Source organism: Schistocerca nitens, chromosome 5 (assembly GCF_023898315.1).
Source record: "Schistocerca nitens isolate TAMUIC-IGC-003100 chromosome 5, iqSchNite1.1, whole genome shotgun sequence".
NCBI lineage: Eukaryota > Metazoa > Arthropoda > Insecta > Orthoptera > Acrididae > Schistocerca > Schistocerca nitens.
Window position 1 is genome coordinate 677,284,794 of NC_064618.1, and position 15,919 is coordinate 677,300,712.

Here is a 15,919-nt window from a genome sequence, read left to right on the forward strand (position 1 = left end):
TTGTCATATGAATTACTGACTAAGCAATGCTCTAGTCTTTATTTCCGTTCAGTGATTTTGAGACATAAGCATGGGTTACATTCTTCACTTAAGAAAATATCATTCGAAAAGAATACAGATATTTTATTTTTGGACTTGCATACACAGGTTTTGTCATTCTTTAAATAGTTGTCAACGCTATCAGTCTCAGAATAAATTTATTATTTCAGGAAAATTATTGTCTTCAGTCCATTCCAGTTTGTGAATAGTAGTAAATTCTGCGAATATAATACTAGATCAAAATTCAAATTTAATAGACTTTGTATAATGACAATATTATTAATAATGCTCGAAATGCTCACTACGTTGAGAACGTTAGCCGTCAAAATTGACATCTAAATCATCAGTTGCTCATATTATATAATATGCTAGTCAGAAGACTCAAGTGGTTAACCCTCAAAGCAAGAGCTCCTTTACCGAATGACAAAACTTGCCAAGAGTTCTGTTTGTACAGAAACCAGATGACAGGTAAAAGAGTCGAGGGACATGAAAGGGAAGCAGTGGTTGGGAAGGGAGTGAGACAGGGTTGTAGCCTCTCCCCGATGTTATTCAATCTGTATATTGAGCAAGCAGTAAAGGAAACAAAAGAAAAATTCGGAGTAGGTATTAAAATACATGGAGAAGAAATAAAACTTTGAGGTTCGCCGATGACATTGTAATTCTGTCAGAGACAGCAAAGGACTTGGAAGTGCAGTTGAACGGAATGGACGGCGTCTTGAAAGGAGGATATAAGATGAACATCAACAAAAGCAAAACGAGGATAATGGAATGTAGTCGAATTAATTCGGGTGATGCTGAGGGAATTAGATTAGGAAATGAGACAAAGTAGTAAAGGAGTTTTGCTATTTGGGGAGCAAAATAACAGATGGTGGTCGAAGTAGAGAGGATATAAAATGTAGACTGGCAATGGCAAGGAAAACGTTTCTGAAGAAGAGAAATTTGTTAACATCGAGTATAGATTTAAGTGTCAGGTAATCGTTTCTAAAAGTGTAGTCATGTATGGAAGTGAAACATGAACGATAAATAGTTCGGACAAACAGAGAACAGAAGCTTTCGAAATGTGGTGCTACAGAAGAATGCTCAGGATTAGATTGGTAGATCACATAACTAATGAGGAGGTATTGAATAGAATTGGGGAGAAGAGGAGTTTGTGGGACAACTTGACTAGAAGAAGGGACCGGTTGGTAGGACATGTTCTGAGGCATCAAGAGATCACAAATTTAGCATTGGAGGGCAGCGTGGAAGGTAAAAATTGTAGAGGGAGACCAAGAGATGAATACACTAAGCAGATTCAGAAGGATGTAGGTGGCAGTAGGTACTGGGAGACGAAGAAGCTTACACAGGATAGAGTAGCATGGAGAGCTACATCAAACCAGTCTCAGGACTGAAGACCACAACAAAACAAAGATATATTCTCAGCTTAAGACAGCTGTTACCACTTGTAAAAAATAACAAGATTATTTACCATTAAGGTCGCTGAGAGTGAACTATTGAAAATAGTCTCATGTAATTACATTTTTCTGAAGACATACTAAGTCTCAATTTTGTCTTCAATGAAGATAGAGAAGCTGAAGCAATGAATTAAAATTTTTACCAAGACCAGGACTTGAACCCAGGTGTCCTGCTTACTATGCCTGAGGCACAGACAAAATTTACCCCTTATGTATGAAGCTAGTGTGCTATTCCAATATCAGAGACCGACATCAATATTGACTGTTTAAGGAGAAAATCAAGATGTGCTGAGATGTTCAAAAATCAAATGGCTCTGAGTACTATGGGACTCAACTGCTGAGGTCATAAGTCCCCTAGAACTTAGAACTACTTAAACCTAACTAACCTAAGGACAACACACACATCCATGCCCGAGGCAGGATTCGAACCTGCGACCGTAGCGGTCGCGCGGTTCCAGACCGTAGCGCCAGAACCGCTCGGCCACCAGCGGCCGGCGTGCTGAGATGTGAATTAAAGTTTGTGTTAGGGAGGACTTTGCACTAGAGTATTCCATGCAGCTGTGTTAGTCACAGTGCCAGGGTGTTGTAGATGATAGCACATCTTCCTAGTTACCAGGAGACCTGGGTTCAAGTCCACGCCTTTGCACAAATTTAAATTCATTGCTTCAGCTTCTATGCGGATCAAAGTATTGAAAATTCATTGTAAACATATATAAAGTAATTGTGTAGTCTGTAAACACATCAGATAATTATGTAGATGGTTGAATATCTTGGCAGCTGGAGGTCATGTAAGAAACAATTATGTCACTAATAGGAAATATGATCTACACTGTCCGCTAGCGAATGTAAGTTTCAGCAAAAAACTTATCGAGAACACAACATAACTGAATATGGGTGCGAATTAAAATTGTTTTTCGTAGGGGGTCCATTCCTGAGCAGAAATAGGGAGCCGTATCATAATTCTTATCAGAATGCATCCACGTAGGTTTCAGTTTAATAGAAATATGTAGCTGTAATATGAAGACAAATTACTCACTGCAGAAAATTACTTCCGTCATGCATTCCATTTATGGCTCAAATGGCTAAGTCACAGGTACTGAACCCAGCACCTCTGGTATATAAATCTGCTACTTAGCCCAGGAAGGGCACACAAGGCTATAACTAAACCATAGTCTGTCACTCATACCTAGAATAGTGTCTCATAAATTCTTATGTCTTGAATAAATAATTTTTTCTTGTTTGAGGTGATAAGTATAAGTAAAAGTGTAGCTATTAATTTTCATTGGAAGCCAGTTACTTTCTGGCTACTTTGTGATAGTACAATATTGTTTGAAATTCATTATTTAAAAATTTACGAAAACAGAGAGAAGTGTTAGTGATTTACACTCACATTTTTTCGGTATTTGACCTATATCCATGTAGTTCCCACCAGTGAGGACACTGATGACGTAGCACAGGGCTTTAATCATGAAACCAGTGAAGAATAAATAAACAACTCACAAACACTATCTTAAAACTTTTTATATTTACAGATGAATGAGACATTGAAATAAAGCTCTCATATGTATACATACTGCATGCTCAGTTGGTCTTAATTAGTAGTGAACCTACAAATGCTGCAGTTATAAGAGCAATTTGGTGACAACATACTGCTAGTTGTGAAGATTTAAATGTGAGGTTTACATGGAACTTAATGATAACACATAAACTGTTGTAAAACAACATGCTGTATTAAAGTACCAAAAAATATGAATAACATATAACACAACATTTATTACTGTATTTTATTTTTCACATACGTTTTTCGAGTAGTTTCAGTCTTTCTAATGTCACTTTGAAAACAGCAATCTTATTTTCTTTGATGAGTGCCTTCCCACAGCGCACATAATCTACAGATCATGGCCCTTTAACAGCTCACAATTTGCGCGCTACTACCCTGTCCCAGCTCATGTAAAACAAGTTGTCACTTTGTGAAGTATCTATGATTAGAAGAATACAGTACTTGCTGAAAGACAGCAACAGTAGTCTCCACTGTATTCAAAACACAGAAAGTAAACACACACAAAGGCACATGAGAATCCTCAAAAATTCAATATAGTGTGATGTATGTGTATGTACATTTAGGAGAGTTAACTCCATGGACGGAAAAGAACTTAATAATGTCATGGTATTCTATCAAACGTTTCAGAGGAAGTCTGTGCACAGATTATCCACTGTCCATGTGCAGTTTCTTTCTCTCAGCTGGGGAGTTGGTGTGGTCTCCTAGAAGTCTTCAGTCAGGGTGGGATAACTGACACAGCATGTGGCTGCAATCACATCCACAAGCAGACGGCTGTGCCCCCAGCTGAACACCCAAATTGAGGATCATTCATCACCAAGGCTCGAAAGAGGACTCACGTCCTGATGCTGGCCATGGTGCTGCCAGCAGGCACAGCTGCTGGCTTTGAGTCTTCCGGAAGTCCAGGTGATGTATTGCTCTTTCCTGCACTTGTCGCTGCCCCATTGCAGTCAGAGGCCTGCAACCAGAGAAAAATGATTTTAGTATCACGCAAAACGAAATTTTGGAAAGTCCAGGCCCAGTGGCGAACAGTAGTTCAATTTGCGCCACAAAGTCGTCTAGGAAACTGCAACGACTCTAACAATACTGAGTTCATCTTCATCGCCACCCTATGGCCACTAACAACAACAGTGCACTTGTTATTGAAACTTTATTTGTTTATGTGTTTTGGGCATAGTGCATCATTAGAGTATCAGATAAATGAACTTGATACGGAGCACAGTATCCAGTAGTTTCAGTTCTAAACATCGGTCCTGAAATGAGTAAATACATTGAGTATTAACAATAAGTGGACTGTTGTTACTGGCAGCTGAAAAGCTGTGATGGATATGTGCTCACATGAGAAATGTTTTTGAAATAAATAATGTCGAAATAGAGAGAAGAGGCTTGGACCTAATGAAGAACTGTACTAGAATACAGACTGAGAGTTGATGTAATACAATAACATAAATGTCGTATAAATTTATAAAATTCCTTTTCTTCCCCTTTTAATTTTTATAGTATAGCATATACGTCTATTTTGGATGATGTAATATGCACCACACTCATGATAAGTGTGTACTACACATGTAGAACAAGTAAATGTCTTTTCTCCAAATCCACACTAATAAATATAACTATAATACATAATTAGGCTTTCATGTTTTTTTGTATGATACATTTGATTCCAGAATAAAATTAAAAATAGCTCCCATACCCCACTGCTGATCAATGGTGTTCCTTGGATGTAAGGCAAATGATTTAACTTGTAATCCTGTCCCAAACTACCATCTCATGTGGTATTCGACTGGATAGGGCCTGCCTCTGTAGTGAGCCATTACTCAAACAGTCCACTCTACCTTTAGAGGAAAGGGATGAAAAATACAAAATTTTTAAATGTTGGACTCCACAAGTTTCCCTTTCTGTGCAGCGAGCGTGAAATACAAAATTATAAAGAATGTAGCAACCAGTTACGGAAACATAATTTATTTATCTTGTTGCAAATCGATTTCGACTGATATCGGTCATCATTGTTGCATTTTTCGAACCGATACATGCTATAAGTAGAAGTTCTGTCCTTGGCAGATTACTATCATGAAGTCAGGCTACTTTTACATCTGTAACTGACTCTGCATCAGATAACATGCTGCTTCCTGCCTAGTAACAAACGCCTAATCTAGCCAGAATTTTTTTGATATCCCCATACGATAGTACTTATTAGAAAAAAATAAGGCTGTATACTTGGCCGTAAATCAGGTACTTGACGTGAAGAGCTGAACACTAGGACCATATAGAAGAACAGTTATCTGTGTTGTAGGTAGACCTTTCTGGAGCCAGTGTATAAGCTGCAGGTACTAAGTGAAAACAGAATATCGAAGCACTGGTATATTCGTTACGAGGCAATGTGTTTGACTCCACTGTAGTTTCAGTTCCTTGCTTTCTATAGCATATCTTCGTCGGATGATAAAGACAGGTAGCGGCAAAGATATTAACACATGAAACCCATTCAGATGACATTTTGACTTCCTCAGATGAATTCATTGTAGTAGCCTCTAGAGAACAAAATCTCCAATACAATATAACGACTTGTTGGTAGAGTTGAGGAAATTAGAAAATGAGATTGCTGTTGTGGTCTTCAGTCCGAAGACTGGTTAGGTGCAGCTCTCCACTTGAAGTGCCAACACTTCCGTTAAAGTGTCAGCAAGCGTTATGAGTATCATCTGAAAGTACTGTAACGAATCACGTTTATTACATTATTCTTTCCAACACACATTTCGGAGGATTATACCTCCATCGTCAAGTATATTTATGTGAATTAATAAGGCATGGATGTAGTGTATGTACGAGATTTGTGTAACCTGTGGCACCTACCAATAGACGCAGGCACCTTTGCCAGCCTATCTGCGTCACGTACTGTACACTGAACTCAAAGTTTCTATATTTCTACCAAATTTTCGCAGTAAAAATCAATAAACCTAAAGCGGAAACAAACAATATAGATACTAATTCAGACCTATTATCATCCTTGTCTTAGGTCAACTATGTTCTGAGTAGAGATACTTTATCGTCTTTCTCAGTGAAATGTATTTTTTAAGGCACTGAAGTACTCAAAACAGATAGAAACCTTTTCTATTCATTATTACATGTGGCATTGTGTTCTGTTTTAGAAGGTATACCGATAGCATTTGTGTTACGAAACTTAGAACGTGTATTGTAGGCAACAGAAGTTCTCTGTACATTTCGGGGTTTGTAACTTGGAAGTTTCATTCGAGGTAAAGTGCACAGCGCCATCTGCGAGGAAGGAAGAGACGGTGCCCACTGCTAGAAAGGGCGTGGTTTTCTCTGATAGGAGGTAATAGCTTTCGACAACTGCGAAGCAGCAGACAGGGACACTATCTTATCTCCTGTGGCAAAAGGACGTTTTATCTTTCCTGCAGAGAGTCGAATGACTTGTTTCCTAGCTCGCATGACGTGGAAAATATGTTTATGCATGGAGACGATACGAACATGTTCGCAGAGCAGTACTTGGCTACGCGTTTGATCAGAGGAAACAGTAAACATTCCATGTACAATTGAGGCAACTGAAATACGCAGTCACTAACACCAACCAGAATATTATGAGCAGATTTTCCTAGTCCTCAGTTCAAGACGTATTAATGTCGATAAATTCTGTGTTATTGTGAGGAATGTCTGTGTTAGGCATTTACACTATAGTTACCACCGCTGAAACAGGAAGTAATCCAGAAAACTACTTATTTACGACAACTGTTAAGAGCACTATTGGTTACCTCAGAGTAACACTGTAACTGAAAGTACTCGAGGGAACTAAATTTTGTTTAAATAGTTGTAAAGAGCAGTCTTGGTTGTCCTAGGGTACACATTCGTGAATTTGCTTTAAATTATTTCTTCCTCTTTTTCTTCTTGTTTACTACGTTATATAGACAGATTCGAAGGTAGTTACAAGTAATTGCCAGATTTTCGAGTTTGTAATGCCTCAGGGTGTGTCTTGTCATCAAATCACCTTTATTTATCATCGGGGGGCCATCGGTTTCGTTTCTCCCCAGTTCCATTCACTACCTTTTTTTTAGCTGTCAAATATACTCACCGACGTTTTTTACAGCCTTTTCAATCTATTGGGTGCTTTATGTATGCACTTGTAGGGCTAAGGCAAATAGTGTCAGAATTCTATGTGGACTAAAATTGAACATAATATTTTAAATCAGTAGTCGCATGTGAGTTATCTGTTCAGCACATAAATACACCCATTCATTTTATTGAAAAAGGATACGACTGTATATCGGTTGTAAAACAAAATGCTTTGTGATGCTGTTGTAAGAATTTTTTTAGCGTGTTGAAAAATGCATCCGTCTGTTTACAATGGTTCACGGGGAAGACAGTCATGTAACTTGATTTCTGTCGACATGTAACAAATGTTGACCTGTGAGTTGCGTGCTCTATCTGTTATGTATTGACTACCATTTTACTGTTTTCGACAAGCATAGTAATAGCGATTTAGTTCTTTTTACTAGGAGTGAAATACGATAATTTAGAGGACATAAATGAAAGGAGAAAATATAAAAATGCAGTAAATGAAGCAGGCAAAAAGGAATACAAACGTCTCAAAAACAAGATCGACAGGAAGTGCAAAATGGCTAAGCAGGGATGGCTAGAGGACAAATGTAAGGATGTAGAGGGTTATCTCACTAGGGGTAAGATATATACTGCCTACAGGAAAATTAAAGAGACCTTTGGAGAACAGAGGACCACTTGTATCAATATCAAGAGCTCAGATGGAAACCCAGTTCTAAGCAAAGAAGGGAAAGCAGAAAGGTGGAGAGAGTACATAGAGGGCCTATACAAGGGCAATGTACTTGAGGACAATATTATGGAAATGGAAGAGGATGTAGATGATGAAATGGGAGATACGATACTGCGTGAAGAGTTTGACAGAGCACTGAAAGACCTGTGTCGAAACAAGGCCCCGGGAGTAGACAACATTCCATTAGAACTACTGACGGCCTTGGGAGAGCAAGTCCTGATAAAACTCTACCATCTGGTGAGGAAGATGTATGAGACAGGCGAAATACCCTCAGACTTCAAGAAGAATATAATAATTCAGATCCAAAGGAAAGCAGGTGCTGACAGATGCGAAAATTACCGAATAATCAGTTTAATAAGTCACGGATGCAAAATACAGAAAGCAGATGGCAGTTATAAGAGTCGAGGGGTATGAAAGGGAAGCAGTGGTTGGGAAGGGAGTGAGACAGGATTGTAGCCTATCCCCGATGTTATTCAATCTGTATATTGAGCAAGCTGTGAAGGAAACAAAAGAAAAATTCGGAGTAAGTATTAAAATCCATGGAGAAGAAATAAAAACTTTGAGGTTCGCCGATGACATTGTAATTCTATCAGAGACAGCAAAGGACTTGGAAGAGCAGTTGAACGGAATGGACAGTGTCATGAAAGGAGGGTATAAGATGAACATCAACAAAAGCAAAACGAGGATAATGGAACGTAGTCGAATTAAATCGGGTGATGCTGAGGGAATTAGATTAGGAAATGAGACACTTAAAGTAGTAAAGGAGTTTTGCTATTTGGGGAGCAAAATAACTGATGATGGTCGAAGTAGAGAGGATATAAAATGTAGACTGGCAATGGCAAGGAAAGCGTTTCTGAAGAAGAGGAATTTTTTTTTAACATCGAGTATTGATTTAAGTGCCAGGAAGTCGTTTCTGAAAGTATTTGTATGGAGCGTAGCCATGCATGGAAGTGAAACGTGGACGATAACTAGTTTGGACAAGAAGAGAATAGAAGCTTTCGAAATGTGGTGCTACAGAAGAACGCTGAAGATTAGATGGTTCAAATGTCTCTGAGCACTATGGGACTTAACTACTGTGGTCATCAGTCCCCTAGAACTTAGAACTACTTAAACCTAACTAACCTAAGGACATCACACACATCCATGCCCGAGGCAGGATTCGAACCTGCGACCGTAGCAGTCGCGCGGTTCCGGACTTCGCGCCTAGAACCGCTAGACCACCGGGGCCGGCGAAGATTAGATGGGTAGATCATATAACTAATGAGGAGGTACTGAATAGGATTGGGGAGAAGAGAAGTTTGTGGCACAACTTAATTAGAAGAAGGGATCGGTTGGTAGGACATGTTCTGAGGCATCAAGGGATCACCAATTTAGCATTGGAGGGCAGCGTGGAGCGTAAAAATCGTAGAGCATGAGATGAATACACTACACAGATTCAGAAGGATGTAGGTTGCAGTAGGTACTGGGAGATGAAGAAGCTTGCACAGGATAGAGTAGCATGGAGAGCTGCATCAAACCAGTCTCAGGACTGAAGACCACAACAACAATAATTTGGATTACCTCTATTAAGCATATTGCGGGCCTGTAGTCAGCACGGGACACACGAGGTCACTCGTAACTTAATTTCAGTCCTCATAGTGACCGTGAATAACAGTTCTGCAGTAGATTCTGCAGATTGCTGACTGCAGATTCCTCGTATCGCTGTACATCACGATGTTATGTTTAGGCTATGACCTGGGCTTAGCTCAGTGAGATTAATATTTACGTTTCCGTAAGGTGAGGTTCAAAAGCCGTAAATTGTTTGTAAAAAGCGTTTTAACAGTCAGCTGTTTATTTGTCCCATTTGTTATCTACCGATTTCGGTTATCAACCATCATCTAGGACATAGGGTGCAACTGAATAGTTAAAAGCACCCCATATTATTTTCGAGATTGGTCAGCCTGAAAAGAATGTGGGATGCTTTTAACTAATCTGTTGTACCCTACATCCTGGATAATGTTTAATAACCGAAACCGGAACATGAGTAATGGTACAAATAAACAGCTGACGGTTAGAATGCGTTTTATCAAAAGATCGATATTAAGCTGGAAGGATTGCTCACAGGTATCTCTGCCGGGAAAACTGTGACGGTTAGGGGTATTTCTGAGATGTCAGCAGTCATTATAACTTTCTAGTGACACATTCTCATGTACCTGAAACCAAAATGGTCAAGAGTGGTGTATCAAACGGATGCAGTAATGAATAGATGAAGGAAGTGGCGTTCGGTTCTACAATTTACTTGTGCATGCTGTGTTATTGACACAGAACGACGTGTGGAAAACACAAGTAAATGTAAAATCTTTATAGGTTTCTTCGCTTGCGGCGCCAAAATTTCTTAAGAAATGAACAGAGACGGTCCGCAGTGAACATTTGATGCTGGTGAAATGTAGTGTCATTTGTAGTCATAATTTTGCAAAGGACTCTACCAGGAGTAGATAAACCGTTACTGAAAGGCGACGGGGCACTAAGTTTATAAGTTTTGTCAACCATTTATAATATAAGATCAATCACAGAAGCTCATTAAATTTACCAGTGTTTCGCATGTTTTGTAAATAGTCATGTGTTGCAATGCAACAAACATGTAAATACAGAAAGGAAATGCGTTACAGGTTATGTTATAGATTCGACAGTGCCATTCTTTCCAGAAAATTCTTGTCTGTGAACTGTTAACGCAATTTTGCGTATTAAGTGAAGCGTAGCAATGATTAAACTTGGCCGGCCGGAGTGGCCGTGCGGTTCTAGGCACTACAGTCTGGAGCCGAGCGACCGCTACGGTCGCAGGTTCGAATCCTGCATCGGGCATGGATGTGTGTGATGTCCTTAGGTTAGTTAGGTTTAATTAGTTCTAAGTTCTAGGCGACTGATGACCTCAGAAGTTAATGTTGGGGTTGTTTTGTGGAAGGAGACCAGACAACGAGGTCATCGGTCGCATCGGATTAGGGAAGTACGGGAAAGGAAGTCGGCCGTGCCCTTTGAAAGGAACCATCCCGGCATTTGCCTGGAGCGATTTAGGGAAATCACGGAAAACCTAAATCAGGATGGCCGGACGCGGGATTGAACCGTCGTCCTCCCGAATGCGAGTCCAGTGTGCTAACCACTGCGCCACCTCGCTCGGTGCTTCAGAAGTTAAGTCGCATAGTGCTCAGAGCCATTTGATTAAACATGTTTCCTATTTTTGTACGTAGATTGATTTAGTATTTATAGTGATGGATAAAGGAAGCAATTGCTGAAAACTTTTGTCGCCTTATGACGTCTACAGTTCCACCCCATGCCCCGTTAAGCACAGAGAGACATACACTCCTGGAAATTGAAATAAGAACACCGTGAATTCATTGTCCCAGGAAGGGGAAACTTTATTGACACATTCCTGGGGTCAGATACATCACATGATCACACTGACAGAACCACAGGCACATAGACACAGGCAACAGAGCATGCACAATGTCGGCACTAGTACAGTGTACATCCACCTTTCGCAGCAATGCAGGCCGCTATTCTCCCATGGAGACGATCGTAGAGATGCTGGATGTAGTCCTGTGGAACGGCTTGCCATGCCATTTCCACCTGGCGCCTCAGTTGGACCAGCGTTCGTGCTGGACGTGCAGACCGCGTGAGACGACGCTTCATCCAGTCCCAAACATGCTCAATGGGGGACAGATCCGGAGATCTTGCTGGCCAGGGTAGTTGACTTACACCTTCTAGAGCACGTTGGGTGGCACGGGATACATGCGGACGTGCATTGTCCTGTTGGAACAGCAAGTTCCCTTGCCGGTCTAGGAATGGTAGAACGATGGGTTCGATGACGGTTTGGATGTACCGTGCACTATTCAGTGTCCCCTCGACGATCACCAGTGGTGTACGGCCAGTGTAGGAGATCGCTCCCCACACCATGATGCCGGGTGTTGGCCCTGTGTGCCTCGGTCGTATGCAGTCCTGATTGTGGCGCTCACCTGCACGGCGCCAAACACGCATACGACCATCATTGGCACCAAGGCAGAAGCGACTCTCATCGCTGAAGACGACACGTCTCCATTCGTCCCTCCATTCACGCCTGTCGCGACACCACTGGAGGCGGGCTGCACGATGTTGGGGCGTGAGCGGAAGACGGCCTAACGGTGTGCGGGACCGTAGCCCAGCTTCATGGAGACGGTTGCGAATGGTCCTCGCCGATACCCCAGGAGCAACAGTGTCCCTAATTTGCTGGGAAGTGGCGGTGCGGTCCCCTACGGCACTGCGTAGGATCCTACGGTCTTGGCGTGCATCCGTGCGTCGCTGCGGTCCGGTCCCAGGTCGACGGGCACGTGCACCTTCCGCCGACCACTGGCGACAACATCGATGTACTGTGGAGACCTCACGCCCCACGTGTTGAGCAATTCGGCGGTACGTCCACCCGGCCTCCCGCATGCCCACTATACGCCCTCGCTCAAAGTCCGTCAACTGCACATACGGTTCACGTCCACGCTGTCGCGGCATGCTACCAGTGTTAAAGGCTGCGATGGAGCTCCGTATGCCACGGCAAACTGGCTGACACTGACGGCGGCGGTGTACAAATGCTGCGCAGCTAGCGCCATTCGACGGCCAACACCGCGGTTCCTGGTGTGTCCGCTGTGCCGTGCGTGTGATCATTGCTTGTACAGCCCTCTCGCAGTGTCCGGAGCAAGTATGGTGGGTCTGACACACCGGTGTCAATGTGTTCTTTTTTCCATTTCCAGGAGTGTATGTTTCGATCAAATGTAATTAGCAGGGTCTAAATGCGTTTACGTGAAACTGCTTTATTGCTTGAATGTTCACCACACATCTGGTGAAATATATAAAAATAAGATCAAATTTCTTCCATTCCATCGCCGCGACTGGTTAAATAACCAGTGTAAGATCTGAGATAAAAATAAGCTCTCACGTCAATTCTGTGTCGGCACATGGTCTCATCAATCAGTTCGTTAGATAAAAGAAGTGAAAACATAACATCTGCTGTACAGAAATAACATTTTTAAGATGTTTGATTTCGGTAGATCTTTCACGACGATATATAAACTTCATATGCAAATAGACAGGACAGTTGCGACGCGTAGTATCAGTGAGCAGTAACTGCTTTTATACTGTCAAGCAGAAGAATTTAAGAATTTGCCCTAAGTATCGTGATTTCATGCGCCACAGCTGACTTCACTGTGTGCAGTGTCTGTATTTTAGTAAGTTAAGTGCTACAGAACGCGTTGTTTGTTTGCTGCTGATTCATGTAAACACAGAAACTTAAAAAAAATTTAAAAAAATAAAAAACTTAGAATCACCTACCGAAGCAGTATGTTGCTTTCCCGTCACACCTCACAGCGGATGGATCAAACATTGCTCCGGGGAACACAAAAGTAACTCCCATAGTAACAGCCGACAGGGGTTGTAGCACCACTGAAGCGTCACATGACAGAGTTAGTTACAGCCGGCCGGTGTGAACGAGCGGTTCTAGGCGCTTCAGTCTGGAACCGCACGACCGCTATGGTCGCAGGTTCGAATCTTGCCTCGGCCATGGATGTGTGTGATGTCCTTAGGTTAGTTAGGTTTAAGTAGTTCTAAGTTCTAGGGGACTAATGACCTCAGATGTTAAGTTCCATAGTGCTCAGAGCCATTTGAACCATTTTTGAACTTAGTTACAAATTTACTTACGAATTAACTTAAGACAGGTCGAGTAGTACAGGAATTCATACAAACAACAAATTTTAGTAGAGAGAAAATACACATTCTTGGCCATACATACTTGGCCAGCACGCTGCTATCAGTCTGCCTGGTTCATATTCTCGGAAGCTTGAGATTGCATAGGTATGGCAGCGTGAATGAGATCGGGCGCGTTAGCCAATGCGTGTGCAAGGATGTGGGCAGGCAAGCAGGCGGAGGATACAGCGGCTTCCTGGCCTCGAGGTTACGAAACGGGGCATCGGAAAACGGAGCCGAGCTCGCTGCGATAACTGCCCGCCAAGCTCTTTAGCCGTCAATTGCGGCCGTGTCGCAAGCAGCGCCCTTCCTGCGCAGTTCCTCCTATTACTTCCTCTGCCTTTCGCAAGACGACGAACAATTTGGATAGTGAATACAGAGCAATGTCCTAGACTCTGAAATTCAAGCTCCACCCAAAAAAATTAAAATCATTTTCAGTAAATTTTAAGGTGTTTGGAACTGGTCTCTTTCAAAGTACTTCGGCAGTCTATTTTTCCTTTTGTCCTAGCTGTATTTGCGCCCCGTCATGCCGCCATGGAAAGCTTAATTTTGAATGCCCTTTGCTGACTGTGTCTAATTGCCCATAAAGTCATCAGTAGTGTCGTTAGTGCATCCTGTCAAAGGTTAATTTAATTTTGATAGCAATAAAAAGTCCCATGGAAGAAGAAAGTGACCAGCTGAAATTCTGAGTCAGCCTGTGAGGCGTACTGCGACAGCGTGGCTGGAAGCGCAGTATCCGCCGTATCACGGACCGGGATGTGAATTCTGGTCCATTACGTGGTTTAAACTATTAACAAACGTTTGTCGTAGCGTATACTACAATAAAGATTACGAATTTGGCATATTAGTACATTGTAAAAATTTTAAGGTGTTTGGATCTGGTCTCTTTCAAAGTACTTCGGCAGTCTATTTTTCCTTTTGTCCTAGCTGTATTTGCGCCCTGTCATGCCGCCATGGAAAGACGCACACAGTAACGGCGCATTAAAAATCGCCAACTATTTCCGAAGCGCGACCTGAACCCTCCCACCTTCTCGTTCTCTCCCTATCTCGTTTTAGTGCTACATCACATTACAGGAAATTGGTGAGAAATGTGGAAAGGAATTCCTAAGACTTCAAGTATTGCTTCGATGAAATTGACCTGTCGCTCTTAACTAACTATAAACGGCCTGTAATACTATAAAACCTTAAAAAAGTCTAACATACGAGCGACAGTCACAAGGATTAAATTGTCACGACAAAAAATTTCAGTTGCATAAATATTTTCTTTTTGTTTATAGGTACACGTCTGCAGTTCTGGTAGCCGAGGGCCGGGTATAGTGACGATGGCGGACAAAATGGTTCCGAGAGCTATCAGGGTCAGCATCGCGCGAGAAATGCCTCACCTTCTCCCTGGAGGGCCCGGGGCTTCTATGAACTGAATTTGACACTAACCTAATCGGCTTTTCATTCCATTACTTGCCAATGCCAGAATTTTGAAAAGCCTGTTTATACGTTTGTATACAGATAAACGGCAAATATATATACAAATATAGTTTGAAAAACCGGGCGTGTCTTTGAATAAAGATTTCTAAGTCTCAGCGATCCTTTCTATTCAACATGAAATACTCCGGCCCATGGAACCCTAAATACCAAGTGTCTGGTCTCCCTTTTTAACGGGTGAAAATATCATTATGTGGCAGACATTATTGGGCTGACGATGAGGTGGTTTTTGTGGTTGAACATTTCCTGAACAGACGACTTCTGCAGCTAAGGTAGTCGAAAAATCATCCACCATTGGGAAAATGTGTCGTACTGAAGCTATAGGGAGAGACGGGTCATATACGATATGTACAACAACCAAGAGGGAATAATAAGAGTGGACGATCAAGAACGAAGCGCTCGTATTAAGAAGGGTGTAAGACAAGGCTGTAGCCTTTCGCCCCTACTCTTCAATCTGTACATCGAGGAAGCAATGATGGAAATAAAAGAAAGGTTCAGGAGTGGAATTAAAATGCAAGGTGAAAGGATATCAATGATACGATTCGCTGATAACATTGCTATCTTGAGTAAAAGTGAAGAAGAATTAAATGATCTGCTGAACGGAATGAACAGTCTAATGAGTACACAGTATGCTTTGAGAGTAAATCGGAGAAAGACGAAGGTAATGAGAAGTAGTAGAAATGAGAACAGCGAGAAACTTAACATCAGGATTGATGGTCACGAAATCAATGAAGTTAAGGAATTCTGCTATCTAGGCAGTAAAATAACCAATGACGGACGGAGCAAGGAGGACATCAAAAGCAGACTCGCTATGGCAAAAAAGGCATTTCTGGCCAAGAGAAGTCAACTAATATC

The 15,919-nt window shown here is 41.7% G+C and overlaps 1 protein-coding gene across 1 annotated transcript in view; it reads right to left on the bottom strand.

The window, feature by feature from the left end:
* Positions 1-3,133: 3,133 nt before the first annotated feature.
* The window catches only part of LOC126260651 (hematopoietically-expressed homeobox protein HHEX), a 171,706-nt gene continuing 158,920 nt past the window's right edge, over positions 3,134-15,919 (bottom strand). The window contains exon 4 of the mRNA XM_049957988.1: positions 3,134-4,006. Within this exon, the coding sequence (XP_049813945.1) occupies positions 3,884-4,006 (123 nt within the window). The 3' untranslated portion in view covers positions 3,134-3,883. The remainder of the gene's footprint in view (positions 4,007-15,919) is intronic.